The sequence below is a fragment of the Octopus bimaculoides genome, chromosome 13 (assembly GCF_046866305.1).
Source record: "Octopus bimaculoides isolate indiv1 chromosome 13, ASM4686630v1, whole genome shotgun sequence".
Lineage (NCBI taxonomy): Eukaryota > Metazoa > Mollusca > Cephalopoda > Octopoda > Octopodidae > Octopus > Octopus bimaculoides.
The window spans coordinates 47,252,043-47,274,542 of NC_142940.1; the positions used below are offsets into that span (position 1 = coordinate 47,252,043).

At 39.1% G+C, this 22,500-nt stretch overlaps 1 protein-coding gene and 1 non-coding gene across 44 annotated transcripts in view; both read left to right on the forward strand.

Moving 5' to 3' along the window:
• LOC106869699 (E3 ubiquitin-protein ligase MYCBP2) overlaps positions 1–22,500 on the forward strand; it is a 185,766-nt gene that overhangs the window by 89,966 nt on the left and 73,300 nt on the right. For all 43 annotated transcript variants that reach the window (XM_089361720.1, XM_089361741.1, XM_089361724.1 and 40 more), the window contains exons 38-53: positions 1,674–1,814; positions 3,166–3,344; positions 3,830–3,969; positions 5,420–5,520; positions 6,629–6,826; positions 8,465–8,699; positions 9,618–9,736; positions 11,294–11,381; positions 13,476–13,528; positions 14,360–14,532; positions 15,614–15,758; positions 16,957–17,148; positions 18,602–18,773; positions 19,600–19,688; positions 20,905–21,021; positions 22,431–22,500. The exon at positions 22,431–22,500 is cut by the window's right edge and continues 156 nt beyond it. In XM_089361720.1, the coding sequence (XP_089217846.1) occupies positions 1,674–1,814; positions 3,166–3,344; positions 3,830–3,969; positions 5,420–5,520; positions 6,629–6,826; positions 8,465–8,699; positions 9,618–9,736; positions 11,294–11,381; positions 13,476–13,528; positions 14,360–14,532; positions 15,614–15,758; positions 16,957–17,148; positions 18,602–18,773; positions 19,600–19,688; positions 20,905–21,021; positions 22,431–22,500 (2,212 nt within the window). The remainder of the gene's footprint in view (positions 1–1,673; positions 1,815–3,165; positions 3,345–3,829; positions 3,970–5,419; positions 5,521–6,628; positions 6,827–8,464; positions 8,700–9,617; positions 9,737–11,293; positions 11,382–13,475; positions 13,529–14,359; positions 14,533–15,613; positions 15,759–16,956; positions 17,149–18,601; positions 18,774–19,599; positions 19,689–20,904; positions 21,022–22,430) is intronic.
• Positions 21,593–21,695, forward strand: LOC128249334 (U6 spliceosomal RNA). Its single transcript, XR_008265431.2, has one exon. It is a non-coding gene; the product is annotated as a U6 spliceosomal RNA (small nuclear RNA).

The window sequence follows — 22,500 nt, forward strand, 5'->3', positions numbered from 1 at the left end:
GATTGGTTCTGATAGAGTAGCTTACCATCGGAGTTCATACCAACTTTGATTATAACATCTTTTCTTCTGGCATAGTATATCTTAGACAACAGTAGCCAGTGTATCTCTTGTTTATTTACCCAGACAGTAGGACATGGTAAGAGAAAAATTGGCTGCTATTTTTAACAGTTTGGGCTACCCTGGAAAGGCTTCATCTTCATTGAGCTATTCCTGTAGTCATTGTTTGGAATGGTAGCACCAAATTAGATTGCTGACATTTAGTACTGAGTTGATGATATCAACTAACCACCTTCCCTGCAAAGTTGCTGAACTTGTGCTAAACTTCGAACAAATTATTATTATTATTATTATTATTATTATTATTATTATTATTATTATAAATTATTATTATTATTATTATTATAAATTATTATTATTATTTTATGTTTGACTTTTGCTTTGCATTTGTACAAGTTGGGATCCAAGTCTCACCCAGAGACCTCAAGAGACAACAAGTTAGAAGTTCATGTAGATGTTATGCCTAGGGTACCATATATTTGGATTTGTACGTAGTGTTGTTCTAGAGAATGTTTAAGAAACCATAAGAAAATTATGTGTTTGTTTCAAAATTTGAGATCACATAGACAGTATTTTACGTAGTATATGGGCAGTTCCCATGAGCACTATCTTTTGAACTTCAGCCATTTTGGGGTTTCCTGGTATCTGAGCTAGGTAGTAATCAGCCCGTTTCACTGTCATTCCCAGGGCACCTATGACAATAGGTATTGTTTTAGTCAGTTTCGCTGTCATTCTCAGGGCACCTATGACAATAAGTATTGTTATAGTCTTATTACCTTATTATTATATACAAATTATTATTATTATTTCATTAGTCTTGTTTATATGCAAAACCCTCACAACTACACATACACACACACACACATTTTTTTTTTTGTTTTGTCCTCTGTTGTCCATGTTTTTCTTCATGTAAACCCTTGTGGTTAATAAAGAAATTGTTATTATAATATATAAATTATTATTATTATATATATAGAGATTATTTTTTTTATTATTATAATAAAAACAGCAAGCTGGCAGAATCGTTAGTACACTGGACAAAATGCTTAGCAGTATTTTGCCTATCACTACGTTCTGAGTTCAAATTAATATTGGTTTCAAATGTTGGCACAATGCCAGCAAATTTGGGGGAGATGTTAAGTCGATTACATTCACTCCAGTGCTCAGCTGGTACTTATTTAATCAATCCCAAAAAGTTGAAAGGCAAAGTTGACCTTGGTGGAGTTTGAACTCAGAACATAAAGGCACACAAAATTCCATTAAACATTGTACCTGGCATGCTAGTGAGCTTACCAGCTTGTTGCCTTATCATTATTATTAATACTTAATAATGGTAATACTGTTATTAAATTATAACTAATATTAATAATGATATTGTAATTAAATTATTATTAAGGGTCAGTGGATTTGCTGCATCATTAGAGCATCAAACAAAATGCCTTGGGATATTTAGTTACAACCCTTTATGTCCTGAGTTCAAATCCTACAGAGGTCCGTTTTGGGGTTAATTTATTTGACTACATCATCATCTCTTCCCTACCCCAAATTTAAGTCACTGTGGCTCTGTTATAAAACCCTTTGTTATTGTTGTTGTTGTTGTCTTTTTTTATATGTAGCAAAGTGAAGGTCATAGTGATCCAAATCAGTCACATACCAGTCGATGGAATAGTATCGAGATTGTCAAGGGCTCATATGGCCCTGACGATTGTGTTAACGACATTGCTGAGATAAAGTTTGACCGTCCTGTACCAATCAAGGTGAGACAGCCCTGAATTCTTTCTTTCTTTTCATCTGTTTGGCATTTGCCTTTTCTGTTTGTCCCTCTCTTTCATTCTCTTTTTCTTTCTCTGTCTGATTTTGCCTCTTACTCTCCCCCCTGTCTGTCTGTCTTTCCTTCCTCTCAGATAGAAAAAAACAGATTGCATGATGCTTGTGTAAGAATGTTTATGCTCAATAATAGCGAAACGTGGGCCATAAATGCAGTTGGGAAACTGGCCTTATAAGCCTATATTTCGGGAAGAATCTTTGATCCTTTTTTTTTTCTTTTTTCTGATCTGTTAATAAACATGTTACCTAAAGCAAAATAGTATGCTTGGTTTATTTGGGAGCAAATTGCAGCCACATAAAAGAAAACAACTCCCAGCTTACTAATGTGACAACCTCATTACAGGAGTTACCATACTGACAGCTGAAGCCACTATAAATTTACCTGCGTGTGTGTGTGTGTGTGAGTCTATGCACGTTTTTAGCTTTTACTGTGTGTCTATGTTGGTAAAAAAAAATATAAAAGAAAATAGTGTTATTGAATAAAAAATATTTTGTATGATATTTATTCTCTTTCAGTTGCATAGGCACTGCTTTGTCACTGTCACTATCAGAGATACAGTGAACCATTGATTGGCCTGTTAGAAACTTGCAACCATCAATGCTAATATTCTCTAAATATGATGTGAAATAAATGAATAAATATGCCAGCATGGACAACGAATGTTAAATGATGATGACAACATATACGTATAAAAGAAGCAATTTACCAGTCACTGAGGTGTGGAATAGGAGTGGAGGCTGTTATAGTGACATGGTCTGAGTAACTCATCTTCTGTTACTGGTCCAGCAGTACCCACTTCATTTGCTTTATTGTACCTGTCCATGTCCTTTATAGTACCCGATCTATCTGATCTATAGTACCTGATCCATCTGCTCAATAGTTCCTGGTCCAAGTGCCCTACAATAACCAGTCCATCTGCTCCATAGTAAGCATGCCATCTGCTTAGAGTACCCAATCCCTCTGCTCTAGAGTATCCAATCCCTCGGCTCTACGGTACCTATTCCATCTCCTCTATAGTACCCTGTTCATTTGTTCTGTAGTACCCGGTCCATTTGCTCTATAGTACCAAGTCCTTCTGCTCCCTTGTACCAAGTCCTTCTGCTCCCTTGTACCAAGTCCTTCTGCTCCCTTGTACCAAGTCCTTCTGCTCCCTTGTACCAAGTCCTTCTGCTCCCTTGTACCAAGTCCTTCTGCTCCCTTGTACCAAGTCCTTCTGCTCTGTAGTGCCTAGTCCAACATAAAGGACTCTAACATTTGTTTCTTCGTTTTTTACCACCCAGGAAGGGGTCAAGTATGCTGTCCTGTTAAGGAACCATGGTCCACGTACCCTGAATGGCGATGGAGGTTTAAGCCGAGTGAAATGTCCTGATGGTACCACCTTCACATTTACATCCTGTTCCCTCAGCAGTAATGGTACTAACCACATGCGTGGACAGTTGCCTCAGATCGTCTATTATAGGTTAGTCTTTTTACATTGCTGTTTCCTCTTTTTCCTCTTTCCTTAACCAAAGATTTACAAAGAACTTTTTTCTTGCCAAATAAACTTGCATTATACATTCGCTCTTCCCTTGTTTATTACTGTTCTTATTTTATGTCCCTTGTCTGGAAATCTTTTGTCACACACCTGTGACCTCTTCAACTTCCCATCCCATATGACTTCTGTTCTCAGGTGGAGACACATTGGATGGAAAGTTGCTGAAGAGGTCACAGGTGTGTAAGGAAAGATTTCCAGGCAATGGACATGAAATAATAACAGTAATAAACAAGTGAAGAATGGATATATAATGTGTGTTTAAATTTGGCAAGAAAAAAAAATGCAACCGCCCTGAAATATAACAATATTTGTTTCAACACAAGATTTCACATCAAGAATCTTACATAAAAATAATGATAATTCTTTTTCCCCTACCTGTAACCTATGTTCACTCTCGTTGTTGTTTTCAGTGCTTCTCAAGATGGTGAATTCCAGCAACATCAATCAAAAGTCCTTGCCGAGATGCAGGCTCGGAAGGATGCTATAGGGATTACCAATGCTATCTGTCGGTCAGCCATTGATATTCTTCATAGAGCTCGAGGAATTTCATGTAAGTTTCCCCAACACACTTGTACTTTTATTTTCTTTTTTCTTCCTACCAACAACGGACGTTACTGCCTGATTGTTTGCTGCTATCATTGCCACATGTGCTCTGTTATCATGACAGCATGGCTGTTGTGTATACCTTATCATAGCCACATGTATATTGTCATGGCTACATGTGGTCTGTTGTTGTGGGTACATGTTGCCTGTTCGGACCACATGCACCCTGTTGCCATAGCTACATGTGCTCTATTGGTGTGGCCACATGTAGCTTGTCATGCCTACATGTGTTACATGTTCACTGTTGTCAAAAGTATGTGCTATTTTTGTAGCACGTGCATTCATGTCATGGCTACATGCGTGGAATTGTTTTGGTGACATTTGCACTGTTGTCATAGGAACATGCACTGTTGTCATAGCTACGGCTACATTTGCACTATTGTTGTTTATACTTATTGATATTTTATCTTGTGACGACCTTGTGTTATTGAACTAAACTATGATAGCTTCAGCTCAAATTCAATCAAAAATTATTCCAGTCGTCCTCCATCATTTTCCCACTGTCCTTCCTTGCTTAAGACATTTAGGTTTAGTTAGAGGTTTTGCTGTTTTTTCTATGAAATTAAATGACTTGACTTAATTTTAGAGTCTCTCTCTCTAAAATTGGTTATGCTTTCTGTGATAATGGTGTTGAGCAAATCCCTTGATAATTTTGGGTGATGGGGTCACCTTTGAAGTTTTTAATGGGATTGAGAGAGTCCCTTAATAATACTAGATAATGGGGTTCTCCTTTGAAGTATTTAATGCTGTAGCAGTAATATTGTACAGGAACACAGTTCTGGCAAGGGTACTACCAGTTGTTTGCCCTTGTAAAGTTTGAAGTGAAACAAAACTTCCACAGTTTATCCCTTTAGTGTTTAAACCGGCCATATCTGGCCCAGATATTTCTTCTGTTTTATGTTCAAACTAGCCTGATCTAACCTCTCACACCTACCCTACAATGCCATTCTAAAAATAGACAATAACAGCATCAAAAACTTAGTTATGAGACAATACATCATTTATTCAAAACAATATGAATAAATAAGTTTTACATTTGACAGAGTAATTTGAACGCTAAAGGGTTATATTGGAGGAGGCCTGTGTCAATTTCTGGGCAATCATTAGTTCCATAACAGTCATAAAAATGGAATAAATGAGTGTGCCAAGTTATAAGATTTTAGGAATGGCTCTTGAAATGAAGCAAATTTTGAAAAAAATCTAGTTTTTGTGGAACATATCCTACTTCATTGCCTAATGTGTCCTTTTCGAAGATGGCAGTGTGTGACTCGAGGCAGATTTAGCTGCTATATCTACCATATCATGTGAATTTGTAGGTACTTCTTCATTGTAATTTGGACTGTCCATTTCTAGTCCTTCCTCTTTCTCTATTCAGTATGTCTTTTGCTTTGTTGTAGCTGAAGAAGCGAAAGAAATTTTGGGTGAATCTCCAATGTTTTCATCATTATTACCTTTGGTATTGGCCTACATTGGACCTGTCGCCACACAAGACCCAAGGGTAAGCTCAATACTTTCCAAGTATTTCTGTCTCTTTCACATCCACCTACTCATCACTTCATCTTTTGTTTTATTTCTCTACTTCTTTTTTCAGTTCCATTCTATAACTGTTTCTCTTTGCCTCTTTCTCCTTTCCCTCTCCTCTCACTCTTTCCCTCTCCTCTCACTCTTTCCCTCTCCTCTCACTCTTTCCCTCTCCTCTCACTCTTTCCCTCTCCTCTCACTCTTTCCCTCTCCTCTCACTCTTTCCCTCTCCTCTCACTCTTTCCCTCTCCTCTCACTCTTTCCCTCTCCTCTCACTCTTTCCCTCTCCTCTCACTCTTTCCCTCTCCTCTCACTCTTTCCCTCTCCTCTCACTCTTTCCCTCTCCTCTCACTCTTTCCCTCTCCTCTCACTCTTTCCCTCTCCTCTCACTCTTTCCCTCTCCTCTCACTCTTTCCCTCTCCTCTCACTCTTTCCCTCTCCTCTCACTCTTTCCCTCTCCTCTCACTCTTTCCCTCTCCTCTCACTCTTCCCCTCTCCTCTCACTCTTCCCCTCTCCTCTCACTCTTCCCCTCTCCTCTCACTCTTCCCCTCTCCTCTCACTCTTCCCCTCTCCTCTCACTCTTCCCCTCTCCTCTCACTCTTCCCCTCTCCTCTCACTCTTCCCCTCTCTGTTGCTCTCTGTCTATCATTCTACCTGTTGCTCTCTCTCTGTTGCTCTCTCTCTGTTGCTCTCTCTCTGTTGCTCTCTCTCTGTTGCTCTCTCTCTGTTGCTCTCTCTCTGTTGCTCTCTCTCTGTTGCTCTCTCTCTGTTGCTCTCTCTCTGTTGCTCTCTCTCTGTCTGTTACTGTCTCTCTTTGTTATTCTCTTTTTGTTGCTCTCTCCCTCTTTGTTGCTCTCTCTCTCTTTGCTCTCTCTCTCTCACTTTGTTGGTCTCTCTCTTTGTTGCTCTCTTACACACTGCCTGTCACTCTCCCACCTCATTTCTCTCTCTCTCTCTCTCTCACACACTCTGTCTATCACTCTTTCTCTGTTGTTCTCTGTCACTTCTTCCCTCCTTCTTTTATTTCCTCTCTCTCCGCTATCATTATTTCACCATTTACCCATCTCTCTCTCTACATTGACAGGGTGCTGTACAGATATTAGGACTGATCCATGATGTGTTACCTGCAGTAGTGGCCTTAAACAGCCAGAATGTGCTCACATCCTATGCTGGCCATCAAGATGGAATGTTATCAGAATCTGACACTTGTGGTACCAACCAGCATTATTGTCTCATTGAAAGTGACCATCCTTACAAACCAGCTACTGTGGCAAATTACAAGGTGACCACATACCATTTACCTCTATTTTTGTTGTTGTTTACTGAATCTCAGGTCAGCCCCTGATTGAACAAAACCTATGATGAAACAGAGATTGTCTTTGTTTAGCCCTATGCCAGGCTTCATGCAGCAGATCTATGATCATAGCATTCCAATCATGACCTAACCCCACACTATTATTCAATGTATCTTTTTTTTAAGGTTCGACGACTGGCACCCATGCCAACGTTGTCTCCTTCATCGGACATGAAACTCGGCTTGCGAAGACCTGTTGGGGCAAGCAAAACCGAAATCGTGAAGGCACCTGTGCCCAGCGTCGCCTTCCTGGCACTTGTGCTGGTGGCATGTGTAAGACATTTGAGCGAGATCGTTGCCAGTGCTGCTGGACTGGCTCCTGTGCAGGTGGCACGTAAAATACATTTTGAGCGTGGCCATTGCCAGTACCGCCTGACTGGCCCTCATGCCGGTGGCACGTAAAAGCACCCACTACACTCTCGAAGTGGTTGGCGTTAAGAAGGGCATCCAGCTGTAGAAACTCTGCCAAATCAGATTGGAGCCTGGCGTTGCCATCCGGTTTCACCAGTCCTCAGTCAAATCATCCAACCCATGGAAAGTGGACGTTAAACGATGATGATGATGATGTAGAGTGGGGTGACTTAAGAGTAATTTAGCTGCTATTTCTAATAGGTCACCACACACACACTCACACATTTTGGAGGATAAATACATATAGATTTGTAAAAGTGAGGGGTTTGAGGTAACTAATGTTACTGGTGAAGGGGAGTAGTAGGGGGAGGAGGTAAACTAAAAGGAACATCTGCAAATTTGAAAAATGTTGAAGGAAACTGCCAAGAGACATGCAAAACACACACACACACACACACACACACACACACATACACACACAAGTTTAAGTACAGGTACCTTGTAAGCAGACCTAGATTTTTGATGGACAGTACATACTTAATGTTTCCAGCTATGAAGTGGATGTAGGATGAGTCTCTCTCCCTGGATAGGAAACTAAATCTTCATTGACACCTTGTATCAGATTAAAGCTTTCTGTCTGTGTGTTACTGTCCACTCTGCATGAGTGTGGTTGTGTTGGTGTGTTACTCATGTGTCAGTTGTCTTGTGTGTTTTCATATGTATGCTTTTAACCCTAGGTCAACCTTAATCCAGTAAACCTATGATCTAAGGCAGGGGTTTTCAAACTGTGGTCCGCGGACCGCAGGGGCTCTGTGGACAGCAATTACTTTATATGGGCAATTTGATTTTATATATGTTTTTTAATCGAAATCTTTTAATTGACAATAAACCTATTTGTTAAATACTGTTAAATAAATAAATGTAAAAATATGTTATTTTAAGCAAATATTTATGTATAAATTTCATAAGCGTTTATAAGGGGGTCCCTAAGGTAAAGCCTGAAATATAAAGGGGTCCGCAAGTCAAAAAGTTTGAAAACCCCTGATCTAAGGCAATAAATTCTTCTGTTCAGCAAAACCACCTGCCAGGGACTTGAACTTACATTTCTTGTTTTTGTAGTTCAATACATTGTCCACTCTGGTAATAATATTCAAGCAGCTAATTGTTTTCTGTTTAATTAAATCAATTGTTAACATCATGTGTAATTCTTTTCAGGTGTGCTTCCCAAGCACCGTCCGATGGATGGTGCTGGAATTTGATGTACAGTGTGGCACTGCACAGGCTGAGGACACTCTGCAACTGTACATCCCAAGTCGGGTCAAAGAAAACAGTCTCTGTCCACTGACCGGCCAAGAAGAGGAGGAAGAGCAACAATCAACATCGGTGTTATGGCCAGTTCTGAAGAAATTCCATGGCAACAACTGGCCAAAAGCTGCTGTCGTTTTACCTGGTCAGTTTATATATTACAAACACACACACACACACACAAACACACATGCACACACACACACACACACACACAGTATCATACATATATACACATATATGCCTTTTCACTTGGCCAGTTTATTTGTCATGCATTCACATACACACACTACAGCTCCCATGCATATGCACACATTTGCAGAATTAGTGTCTAAGACATTCTGGTCATGACCTTCCCTTGTTGTATATCTAAAATGTTATTTCTAATGGGTTAAGTTAGACTCCTTTGTTGCAAGTAGATTTGAAAATAAAGGCATTCTAACCGTGACCAAAATGTCTTTTTGTATATCTAAGACATTGTTCAATGTGTTCTTCCTTTTTAAAGACAGACGAATGTGATTTAAACCAGCCACATTCATCCCAAATATTCTGTTCTATGTTCAAACCAGTCAAATCTGGCCTCTTACACCCACCCTGTAATGTCATTTTAAAGATAAATGATCCCATCTTTGAAACACTGAAACTCCAAAATAGTACATGATTAATTCAAAACAGTGTGAATGAATAAGCTTTACATTTGACAAAGGAATCTGGCTACTATTTTTCCCATGCTGGCTCATTAAAACAGGATATGTTGGTGGAAGTGAGATGTTGAGAGAGAGAGAGAGCTACTTAAGGTGGAAGATGGTAACAATGGGCAGTAACTGTTGTAGTAGAGGTAGGAGAATAAAAGAGAGGCCATAGCATGTTGATGAAATTGTGGTTGTGATGGGTTGATTATTTGCTGTTTTCCTATCAGTTTAATGAAGAGTAAAATGTTTATGTTCATATAATAACCAGAGAAATATTGTACACTCATTACTGAAGTTGAATTGGTGTTGTTCTTATTAATGTTGATGGTGATGTTGTTGATGTCTTTTTAACTACTTTTTGTTTTTAACAGGGAATGAAGTAACTTTTTCACTGGAAAGTGCCTCGGATTATGTTAAAGATGAGAAGGCTTGCTTCTTTGGCTTCAAGTGTATGGTAACAGGCTATGAATGGAGTAGTAAACCTGAAGAAGTAAGTATATCCTGATGTAGTATTATCTATTGATGATGTTGTTGCTATACAGGAAAGGGTGTTTCATTCCTCAGACACTGATGGTCCAAATACCTGTAATGTAATAGAAATTAGTTCAATTCACTATACTTTTCTCACCTTCATACATGTGTGGCCTTTGCAGATGATTATAATGATTATAATTATTATGATCACTAAGATGACGGTCTTGCAGAACTGTCAGTGTGATGGGCAAAGTGCTTAGCAGCATTTGTTTTGGTTCTTTATCTTCTGAGTTCAAATTCTGTCAAAGTCAACTTTGTTGTTCATCCTTTTGGGGTTGATAAAATAACTACCAGTTGATATTATCGACTGACCTACTCCCCCTAAAAATACTGACCTTGTGCTAAAATTTGAAATCGTTGTTGTTGCTGTTGCTAGTAGTAGTAGTTGTAATGATTAGGCTGGAGATCCAACCAAATGTGTACCAGTTGAGCACTGGGGGGTCAATGTAATCGACTAACCCCTTCCCCCCAAATTTCAGATCTTAGGCCTGTAATAGAAAATGTTATTATTAAGGAGGGCGAGCTGGCAGAATTATTAGCATGCCAGACAGAATGCTTAGAGGCTTTTGTCTGTCTTTACATTCTGAGTTTAAATATCACCAAAATCACTTGTGGTGTGTTGCATTTTGATATGCCTCAATCCTTTATGGATCCTTTGTAATTGGAATTGCATATGTATGTACACATATATATATATAAATGTATATACATGTGCGTGTGTGTGTGTGTGTGTGTGTGTGTGTGTGTGTGTGTGTGTGTATTATATATATATATATATATATATATATGTATATATTACCATCATCATCGTTTAACGTCCGCTTTCCATGCTAGCATGGGTTGGACGATTTGACTGAGGACTGGTGAAACCGGATGGCAACACCAGGCTCCTATCTCATATATATATGTTAAATAAAATGAGACAATAAATCCAAAGCGGTGTAAAATTTCTTGAACATTCATAAAGAGAAAGGTAGTCTTATAGCTGTTTCTGGGATATCCCTTCATCAGAGACAATATGAGAGGGTTAAACGGAAGGAAAAAGTAGAGTTCCATATAAGAAGTTGTTTTGGATTATATATATGTTTTATCTACTCCATTTCTTAAGTCTTGGATTTTTATTTGCATACCTGGCAACCCTGGCTGCTGACTCTGAAATATAAAATAATCTTTTACAGCATATCGCACCTTCCCCATCAATAAACCATAATTTTTCCTGAATGTTATATATTTTATATGGATTGCTTGAAGCTCACTATCTTCCTACACCTTGATCCTTGGATCTTATATATATATATATATATATATATATATATATAATATGTATGTATGAGTATGATATCTACAAAGTTCCACTCAGAAACAATTGTTCACTCTGAGGCTACAGTTGAAGACTGTTACCTTAAGTGTGCTATCAGTGATATGAAACCCAGAAGCCCATTAGTTGCAAAACAAAACTTCTTAACCGCACAGTTATGCATGGTGATTCACTTAGATATCTTTATTGTTTCAGGCTGTGTTTCACTTGGAGAGAGAATTATCTTTCCTTGGTGGTATGTGTGCCTCCGCCTTAATGAGAAAAGACCTGACACTTCCTGCAGGTAAGAGCACAACGCAATTCTTTGTCTTCCTTTCCTTTGTAAAACTGTTCTCAGTATTCTCTTCTTGAAGAACTTAATACTCAAATGCTCAGGTAATTGTGTGAGCTTGATAAATTTGACATGAGGACGATGGTAAAAATTGTAGTTTCAGCTCAGATCATGTGATATATTACTTAGTTGCAAGTTTTTTTTTTGAATATTTTATGAAGAAAACAAATTCTTTAATTTGATTCAGTAGAGTTATTCCAGGTTTTTATGTGTCCTTGTTATGGGTGATATTGTGACTCACTTTGACAGATATGTTTGTGAAAATGGTTCAGCATTTTTTTGCACTTGTAAGTTTAGTTCTTTTAATAGACAGGTAGAACAAGCATAGTAGGAGTGAGCACAAAAATAACATATGAAGATTGAATTGTTTATGTTGACTGGTTTGCTTATTGCTATGGGAGATAGATTCTGTTTTACTGCAGTTCCAGATATGCTTCTGAGAAGAATGGAATTCAACAGATAAACATCTCTGTTGCCTTGAGCCATTTCTACAGAATATGTTGAATCAAGAGTTCTCAAGGTGTTTTATTGTGTGTTGACAAATGAGATCCTGAAAATAACAGAATTTCAAGTGTTCTCCTCTCAATATGCATTGGTAGTTATGGCCCAAAATTTACAATGTTTGGCAAATCCATGTAGTGTTGTGACATGAAATTCAATAACGTCATCTGGTTACTGTTTTTTGTGATTGGAAATGGAATCTGCCAAAAAATGGTATTCTGTTGTTGAAGAAAATGAAATCGAGGATGACTTTTGCAGTCAAGAACGAGATGGATTGGGTGGGGCTGTTTTTGGATTCTGACAATTTGGTACAGCTGATTGAACATTCAACTTGCTTTGGTAACAACATAATTTGGTACTAGAGGACAAACACATGCATACACACATTCACATACAATGTGTGTAAAAATTAAAGAGCAGTATGTGCATGTGTGTATGTGCCTGTGAGAGATTTTTGTTTATTAATTGGACACAGTTGACATAAACATTTTTCTTCTTCTCATACAAATAAAAAGAAATTTACTCACACAGAGAGAGAGAGAGAGAGAGAGAGAGAGGGGGGAGGGAAGGAATAAATGAGAAAAACATTAAAACATCTGATATCAAATAAGTCAGCAGTGAATTAATGATACCAAAACATGTCATACTCTGTTACTGTATTGTGGTCAGTATGGCTGAAGATTGAAATGGAGATGAAGATATTATGTGAAGTAAATCTTAGTTGTTTAACTGAGTCTGGGAATTCAGCCAGAAAATTTGACAATACATTTTTCCAGTATGTCCCCTCTGTGCTAGCATCTGAAATGATATCAGAGTGATGTAGCTAAAGAAATTCCTTTCCATTGTTGTTGTCGCTGTTGCTCTTGTTTTATTTTATTATTGAAAGACATCCCTCAGAATACTTTTGTTTTGAAATTGTGAAAATGTTCATCTTTGTATTTATATTTGAGCTAAATAAGAGTTGCTGAGAAGTATGTTGTTTAGTTGGCTCAAATATATTACTTGAATATATGAGTTACAAGTGTGTGTGCATTGACTTTTTTTAGCAAATATTGGTTGTCAGTCTTCAGACTGTATATAGATATTAATTGAAGCAAACGGTATTATATATCCATTACGGTTGATCTTAATGATTGGTTTTCCATTAGGGGTTCAATGGAGTGTCAGCTAAAAGTTTGATTATGTAATCCTGTGCTCTTCAGAGATGGCAGTTATTGAATGGAGCAGTTGCCATATTTCATTCCATAACTACCACCTCTGAAGAGCACAGGGTTACATAACTGGTTTGTTATCTAACACTCTATTAAACTTTGAGTGTGAAACTGGTTGGTAAGATTGACCATAATGGATACATAATATTGTATACTTTGTTTAATATACCCACTCTACTGACAAATATATGAGTGCACTTTTTTTTCAGATTTATGTATTCTTAGATGCTATATATGTATATATACACACACGCACGTGTGTATCTACATATAGGCCCATATATATATATATATATATATATATATATGACATATTTCTTTTGTATTTGATTAGGAGCTGAAGATATTGATGAAGATTTAGACTCTGTAGAAGAAGGGGCTCAGTTGGTCAGTACTTTTTTTCTTCTCTTTATCCTTATTAACTATTTTACACCATTAAAATTGAATGCTCTTTCAATTGTGTAACACATAAGACAGCAAGCTAATTAATCAGTGCATTAACTAATATGAAAGCATATTCTTTTCTACTCTAGGCACAAGGCCCAAAATTTTTGGGGAGGGGGCTAGTCGATTAAATCAACCTCAGTACACAACTGGTACTTAATTTATCGACCCCGAAAGGATAGAAAGCAAAATAGACCTCAGTGGAATTTGAACTCAGAATGTAAAGACAGATGAAATACCGCTAAGCATTTCGCCCGGCGTGCTAACATTTCTGCCAGCTCGCAGCCTTCCAATAAGAAAGCATATTGTTCCACCCATGCCAGCATGGAAGACAGACGTTAAACGATGATGATGATGATTGATATTTTTAAAATTGTGCTTTGTAATAAAAATACACGGACCATATTAGAGTTTTTAACATTTTAGTAGTTAGTCTCAGGTTAGCTGTGATCGAAGCCATTCCAATTATATACATACTGTCTCCTGAGTCTTTGCTGGTGAAATTTCAGTCACAGTTCTCTTACATTCCATTTGAATAAGCCCTCTTCATCATCATTTTATGTCTAATTTCCACCTTTGCATAGGCTGGATTGATTTTTACAGTCTGTATCAGTTCTTATTCAGATTTATTGGTCTCCTCGAGTGGTTGGAGAACTATGTTTTGCTTGGGCAATATATATAAACTGTAATTTTTTGTATAATAACAATTCTACTACTATGCACACCTATTGGTGATGATGATGATGTTGATGTTGTTATTTGTTTCTTTCACAGGTATTCAATGCTCATTCAACCCTCTTGGATAAAGGATTTGCACTCTCCCACCCTCCAACAATAATGCAGGCCCTGGAGGGCAACCTTCCCTTCAGCTGGCAATCCAATGAGAGGTCGTTCCTGAAGGACTTTGTTGCCTGCAAACCTGGCACCAGTGGTGGACGTTTGGCACGGTAAGTCCTACTTGAGTCTAACACTTCTTCCCACCCTCACCTTTCCTCTCTTCTCTTTTCTTCTTCCTCTCTATCTCTCTCTCTGCCTCCTCCTCTTTCTCTCTGCCTCCTCCTCTTTCTCTCTGCCTCCTCCTCTTTCTCTCTGCCTCCTCCTCTTTCTCTCTGTCTCCTCTTCTTTCTCTCTGCCTCCTCCTCTCTCTGTGCCTCCTCCTCTTTCTCTCTGCCTCCTCCTCTTTCTCTCTGCCTCCTCCTCTTTCTCTCTGCCTCCTCCTCTTTCTCTCTGCCTCCTCCTCTTTCTCTCTGCCTCCTCCTCTTTCTCTCTGCCTCCTCCTCTTTCTCTCTGCCTCCTCCTCTTTCTCTCTGCCTCCTCCTCTTTCTCTCTGCCTCCTCCTCTTTCTCTCTGCCTCCTCCTCTTTCTCTCTGCCTCCTCCTCTCTCTCTCTGCCTCCTCCTCTCTCTCTCTGCCTCTTCCTCTCTCTCTGTGCCTCTTCCTCTCTCTCTCTGCCTCTTCCTCTCTCTCTCTGCCTCCTCTCTCTCTGCCTCCTCTCTCTGTGCCTCCTACTCTCTCCTTCCTACTCTCTGCCTCCTCTCTCTGCGCCTCCTCTCTCTCTGCCTCCTCTATCTCCCTCTCTCTCTCACTCACTCTCTCTCTCTGATTGATACCCTGCCTATAGCCAATATTGGAGTTCTACTCAGTCTAGATGAACCTGTTGTAGGCCCCTCGACCCCACAGGTCTTCAGTCTGTCTTGCCACCTAAATGCTGGTCGCTTTGCTCATCACACTGAGCTAAACCCAATCATTAAACAGCCCCGTGACCCTTCCTCTCTTCTGTTTTTTTTCCCTTCCACACTCCCCTTTTCTCTACTCTTCGTTCTACTCTCATCCTTACTCTTCCATCCACATCCCTCTCTCCTGCTTTTCCTTCCCACCATTCCTTCTTCCACTGCTCCTCTTCCCCCACAATGACACTCTTTCCTATACTCTTGCCTCCCCTCTGTCCTCTCACCTCAACACCTCTGCCCCTCCCACCACGATGTTGTCCTGTTTGATGATAGTATCGTTGCCTTTTATGTTCTTCCAGTTGGCTACAACCAGACTCTTATGTGGACCCGCGTCAGTGTGAGGTGATCTACAATAAGGAAGAGTTGAAGTGCAGCTGGCCTGCCATTCTCACTGTCCTCACCAAAGACCAGTATGGCCAGGTGGTACATGTACCTAACCTCAAGGTAAGCTCACTCCTTAACACTGTCCTCTTGATCAATGCGGGACAATAACTTGTCCCTCCTACTCGTTTTACAGTAAAGAAGTACATCATAACAGTTTGATGAGGAGGCCTTGCAGTTGCTTGATCTGCTATAACTAGTAGCTAAACCTTCATGAAATATCTCATTGCCTTAAATATGAGAAGGACATAGATATTATAGTCCTAGATGCTCTTAGAGATATAGTGGTTGTGGTAGAATACCTTTGATCATGGATTTGCTGGAATAGGGCCGTCCTGGGGCAAAACAACACTTCACTGCGCCTCATTGCATCACACTACAACAATGTACTATATCACACCATGTCTCTTTTTGACAACACACCTCAGCTCATAGCACACCATGGCTCGCGACATGACACGCCATGGCTCGCGACATGCCACGGCTTACATGACACAACATGCCACGGCTTGTGACACGACACGCCACGGTTCGCAACATGCCACGGCTCACAACACGACACGGCTCGCGACACGCCACGCCATGCCACGCCATGGCTTGCGACATGACACACCATGCCACGGCTCGCGACACGACATGCCATGGCTTGTGACATGACATGCCATGGCTCGCGACATGACATGCTATGGCTTGCAACACGACATGCCATGGCTCGCGACATGAAATGCCATGGCTTGTGAAATGCCACGACTTGCAACACGCCTCCGCTTGCATCATGCTATGGCTTGCAATTTCCCGCAGTTTGCAAGACCCAAGTACTCAGTCCCACAACTCATAACACCTCACCATTTGCAACACCCCACCACCCACTACTCGCAACATCCCCAACTTGCAGCACCCTACTACTCACAATGCCCCACCGCACGCAGCACCCAACAGCTCTCAACACCATATAGCTCCCAACACCATACAGCTCCCAACATCTTTCAGCTTTCAACACCACACAACACTATATACAGCAGCATAACGTACCACACCTCACAACATTGACACCTCATTTCACCACAACACAATGTCTCTCTTCATCTTACAACAACACATCATACTGTTCTGCAACACAACTCATAAGTTAAAACAGCATTTCTTGCCAGAATATGAACCACGCAATGCAAATGTGGTGTGAACTGTCTCTACCAAACCCTCTTATATACTGATAGTGTTTATATTAATTCACATCCCGTTATTTTGATTGAATTTGAAGGTGGAAGTTCGAGCAATACCGATTGACTTGAAGGAAACCAGTGGAGAAGACTTCAAGAAAATGAGGCGCTTAAGCAAGCAGGATGAAGGGGACATGACATTTGGTGGGCACCTGCCTCCACCACTGGACATACCATATGAAGTAACAGTGAAAGACAGAAAAGACATCTTCCATTCAATCTGTATGATGAAGGTAAGGTTTTCTCGATTGTTTTTATTTTCGCGTTGTTGTTGTGTTGTACTTTAGCTTCGCATGAACTCTTGTCAACCCAGACCATTCCATCTTTTGAAGGAAATCTAGTTGTGCTATATTATTCAATGTTTCCTTCCCGCAACATTAAAACAGTTGCATGTGTTTTGAGGTGTACATTGCTGCTTTTTCTGGCAGATTGTAAATGCTGCCTCATGGTTTATCAGGATGATAGGGGTAGTTGGCATCATATGGTTGGTATCATAAGTTTATCAAACTGAGGAAGCTGAGTATATGTTGCTACTACATCTGCTTGAACTTAATAATTACTGTAAAAATTGAACTCACAACCATGTTAATAGTGTGGTACTGTTAAACTTTCAGATACAATAGGAAAACGAAATCACATTAAGTAGTGATGTTAAGATGTGAGGTTTGTTAAAATGTGATATTTATTAAAATATGATGTGGTGTTAAGATGGGATGTGTTAAATGGTTTCGTTTTTATTTCTACTGGATTTATAGAAGGTTGACTTGTGGTTAGGCGATTTGACTCATGGCCCTAAGGTCATTGGTTCAATTCCTAGATTGGGTAGATGTTGTGTTCTTGTGAGAAGGTAGTTCATTTTATATTGCTTCAGTCTACGCAACTGTAAACATGTACAAGTTGTTGCTGGTGCTGCCATCCCACCTCAAGCGGTCACATCCTGGATAGGGTGGGGGTGGGGGGTTGCAAGTGTCTATGTCTTCTTGTGATTACATAAGCACCTAAAACAATTAGCAAAAGTAAGATATGTTACCAAGCCCTACTTGCACTCTTAATATATTTAGGAAAGGCATAACTATCATAACTTCCTACTGTTACAAAAATGAAATAGTTTGATTGAACAGAAGTATGATCAGAGACATTCCAGTTATGATCCTCTCTCATTGTTCTTTCAGGCATAGTGTTATTTAGGACTGCAATATCCAAATATGCTTCTTTTTAAAAACTTTGAGGTGTGTTGAGAGAAATTTTGCTGCTATTTGTAGTGACCACAGAGGCTTTCTTTCTTTCTCTCTCTCTAGTTTGTGGAGTTCATTCTTCCATTTTCTCCACCCTCTATTCTTGAGTAAGGTCCTTATCAGAAGCAACTGTTGTTACAATTTCTGGATGAATTCCCAAGTATGACCAACTGAAGCTATGGATATTACCCAACTGTGTCGGCCTTGGTCTATCCCTCAGTCTCTTGCCAGTTGGCTTCACTTTAAGAATCTGTCTTACAGGACTTTCCTGTAACATTCTAATCATGTCCGTAGTACCAGAGCTGTGTGATCTCTCAATGTAGAAAAGTAGTGACTCGACCTGGAGAGACTCCTAGATCCCTGACCTCCCCACCCTGTTGAATAACGTTACTCTACACACTTTTTTTGGAAAACCCCATCTATCATTAATTTTTCTCTGTTTCTGTTTCAGGTTTATGAAAACTATTCATTTGAGGAGTTGCGTTATGCTGCCCCGGCTGTGCCACGCCCCAGTGAGAACATGCTAGTTCGTTCTAGCAATGATGGCTCCTACAACTGTAACTGGACCCCAGGCAGTGTTGGCTTTTACAACATCTATGTTACTGTTGATGGCTTCGATGCAGGTACGACCAGAACCCTCACCACCCCCACCATCTCTTCTCTTACTCTTTTACTTGTTTTAGTCATTTGACTGTAGCCATGCTGGAGTACCACCTTGAAAAATTTCAGTTGAACAAATTGACCCCAGGACTTACTCGTTGTAAACTTAGTACTTATATCTATCAGTCTCTTTTGTTGAACTGCTAAATTACAAGGACATAAACAGACCAGCATCAGTTGTCATACTCATACACAAATATAAATAAATATATAGCCTGAACAGGATAAACTACCCCTATTTTGCAGAAAAAAGTGTAGGTGGTTAGCTATGAGACTCGAACTCACACCTCCGCGATTACGCTTCGCGGTGATCTGACCGATTGAGCTTAACTCCACCACTTTAGTGGGGGAGTTCGAGTCTCATAGCTAACCACCTACACTTTTTTCTGCAAAATAGGGGTAGTTTATCCTGTGATTGAGAATTTAAAAAATCACTTCTTTAACTGTCTAAGACATCTCAACGCTTCTAAAAGCAAACTTCGTTTGTTTATGTTTACCGAAATTTGAATTTAAATATATATATATATATATATATATATACACACACATGCACGCACAAACATACATGATGGGCTTCTTTCAGTTTCCATCTACCAGATCCACTCACTATTCTCTAACCTCAAATATTTATCTTTGCATCATCTGTTTGTATACCAACCCGTGAGCTCCTATTTTATTTATAATCCTCAGTTTGATATATACTTGCCCTGTCCATCACTGACCTACCAGTTCTTACAATAATTTTGTATGTTTCTTTAACCATAATCTTTTGTTTCTGGAAACTTGCAGGAGAATCGTTCAAAGTCGATGTCCGTGAACCCCCTCAAGGAGTTACTCCACCATTACAGGCAGGCAAGAAATCACATCAACCTAACAAGGTAGGTAGTGAAAGGATTTTTTCTCATTACACTTTGGTTTGTTTGTTTGTTTCTTTTTTTATTTTAATTTTCACATTTTTGTCCTCTAATTTGCTTCATTTTGTCACTGTGTGACATCATCATTGTTATGACTTTTGTTTCTCCATACTGGTATGTCTTGGATGGACAGGAGTGTAGTTTGATGTAATAACTAATTGTTTCCAGTCCTGTGCTGTCTTGTCCTGTGAGGCCATTAGATCCTGACTCAGAATCTCATTACTTCTTCCTGTCTCACTTGGGGTGGTGACAGGGTGGGGCATAGTCAGTTGAGCCTGTTCCAGTATATAACTGGTACATGTGTTATTGATCCTAGAATCATGAAAAGCAAAGTTGTTGTTAAAGTTTAACCCCAGTTCAGCTTTGATTGAGCAGGGCTGTAATCAAAGGCATTCTAGTTATTATCATCATCCTGTTTTTTTTCCTTAAAATATAGTATGAACCCTCTATCCAATGATGGACACTGGCTGGTTTGGACTTGCCGAGTGCCTTTAATTTGTCACAAGGAGAAAAGATATCATTTTACTAGCTTTGGTGGTATTTTTAACTCAAAATATAGAACAAAATTCAATCATTCAAAATTGTTTTCATGGCTACTGCTTACATCCTAAGAAAAACATTGTCAACCTGAAAATCCTGGATTCTCTTAAAATTCTTTAAAAATTAAAAATATCACAAATTTAACAGAATTTTAGTTCTAAGATTCTGGTCTCCTTTCCCCACAATATATCATTGCTAATCATAATTAACACTAATCATAACTTGCTATCACTTGAGGTTTCTGTGAGAGATTTATAACAGCTCATATAAAACAAAGCTATAATAATGTAGTAGTAGTAGTAGTAGTAGTAGTAGTTATCATAATATTGTAGTAGTAATAATAATAATCCTTTCTACTATAGGCGCAAAGCCTGAAATTTAGAGTAAGAGGACTAGTAAATTACATTGACCCCAGTGTTTCACTGGTACTTAATTTATCAACCCTGAAAAGATGAAAGGCTAAGTTGACCTTGGTGGAGTTTGAACACAGAATGTAGCAGCAGGCGAAATACCATTAAGCATTTTATCCAGCATACTAACGATTCTGACAGCTCGCCACCTTAATAATAATACTAATAATGGTAATAAAAAAATTTTCTTGGCATTTTCAGTAAAAAAAATTTTTTTATTTTTCTTACAGATGCGTCGATTTGTTGGGAAAAACAGCTCAGGTCTTCGTATTCGTATCAACCCATCTCTACAAAGTGAGCAGATAGGAACTATCAAACCTGATGGAACCATTTCTTTTGTAGATGAGGTAAAGGATTCTTTGATCTTTTATTCTTTGTTGTGTTGTTGTTTAACCCCAGGTCAGACTTCACTGAGTAGATACTGGATGAGATTCTAGCCATGATCATTCCATATCATGAGTAGATTTAGTATGTCTTGGATTATATTATTCAGTCTGATATTCTGTTTTGAAGACTTATGTGATTTGAATGAAGTGTGTCTATTTTGAAGGTATGAGATGTTGAGGCATAGCTGTTTTGACACCACCTGTTTGGCATGGCTGATTCGACACTTATTTAACATCAGACCTTTTAATGTTTCTCTCTTTCTCCCCCCCCCCTCTCTCTTCTCTCCTTATGTGTATATTTCTCTGCATGCATGTGTTTGTGTATTTGCTTCCAGCATCAAAAGAACTGTTGCCAAAACAGGCTGAATATCCAGTTAGCTCATTTTGCTATTTTGTGCAGATTGATTATGTACTCCATATTCATCTGGAATAAAAGGAATAAAGACTCCCTTCGGTCACGGATGACCATGGGATTGCACTTAGAAAGTTCCCCCTCCTAGGCGCAAGTCAGAGCAAGGTTGTTTATGGAAGACTGCTTCAGCAGTACATATACTAAAATTGGAACAATACAGAGAAGATTAGTGTGGGCCCTGGGCAAAGATGACATGCAAATTTGTGTAACATTCTATATTTTTTTAAATAGATGCAGGCGTGGCTGTGTGGTAGAAGGCTTGCTTCCCAACCACATGGTTTCGGGTTCAGTCCCACTGCATGGCATGTTGGGTCAGTGTCTTCAACTATAGCCTCAGGCTGACCAAAGCCTTGTAAGTGGATTTGGTAGATGGAAACTGAAATAAGCCTGTCATATATATATATATATATATATATATATATATATATATGGGGAGAATTCAAAAAAAAAACAACAGACGAAGACAGGTGGTGTAGAAAACAAATAGATGTATTAGTATAACGCTTGGGAATTGAAAAAGTCTTTAACGTTTTGAGCCTACGCTCTTCCACAGAAAGGAACACAGAAAGAAATAAGGAGAGAAAAAATGTGTGTAGTGGTTAGCAATCTATCATGGCGAATATATATATATATTTGTGTGTGTGTCTTTGTTTGTTCCCACACAACCATTTGACAACTGGTGGTGGTGTGTTTACGTCCCCATAACTTAATGGTTTGGTAAAAGACTCTGATACAATAAGTACTCTGCTTCAAAAAAGAAATAAGTCCTAGGGTCAATTTGTTAGACTAAAACCCTTAAAGGTAATGCCCCAACATGGCTGCAGTCAAATGACTGAAGACAAGTAAAAGATGCTCATTACACATGCTTGTACATGCACTCACATTGTGTTTTTATACACACACACAACAATAGTTTATCAAGTTTGCACTAATCTACCTGTTGTTCTTGTTGTTACAGATTCACAATGACGATGGTGTCTGGGTGAGACTTAGTGGGGAGAGCATAAAAGAATGGTGTGGTGTGAATG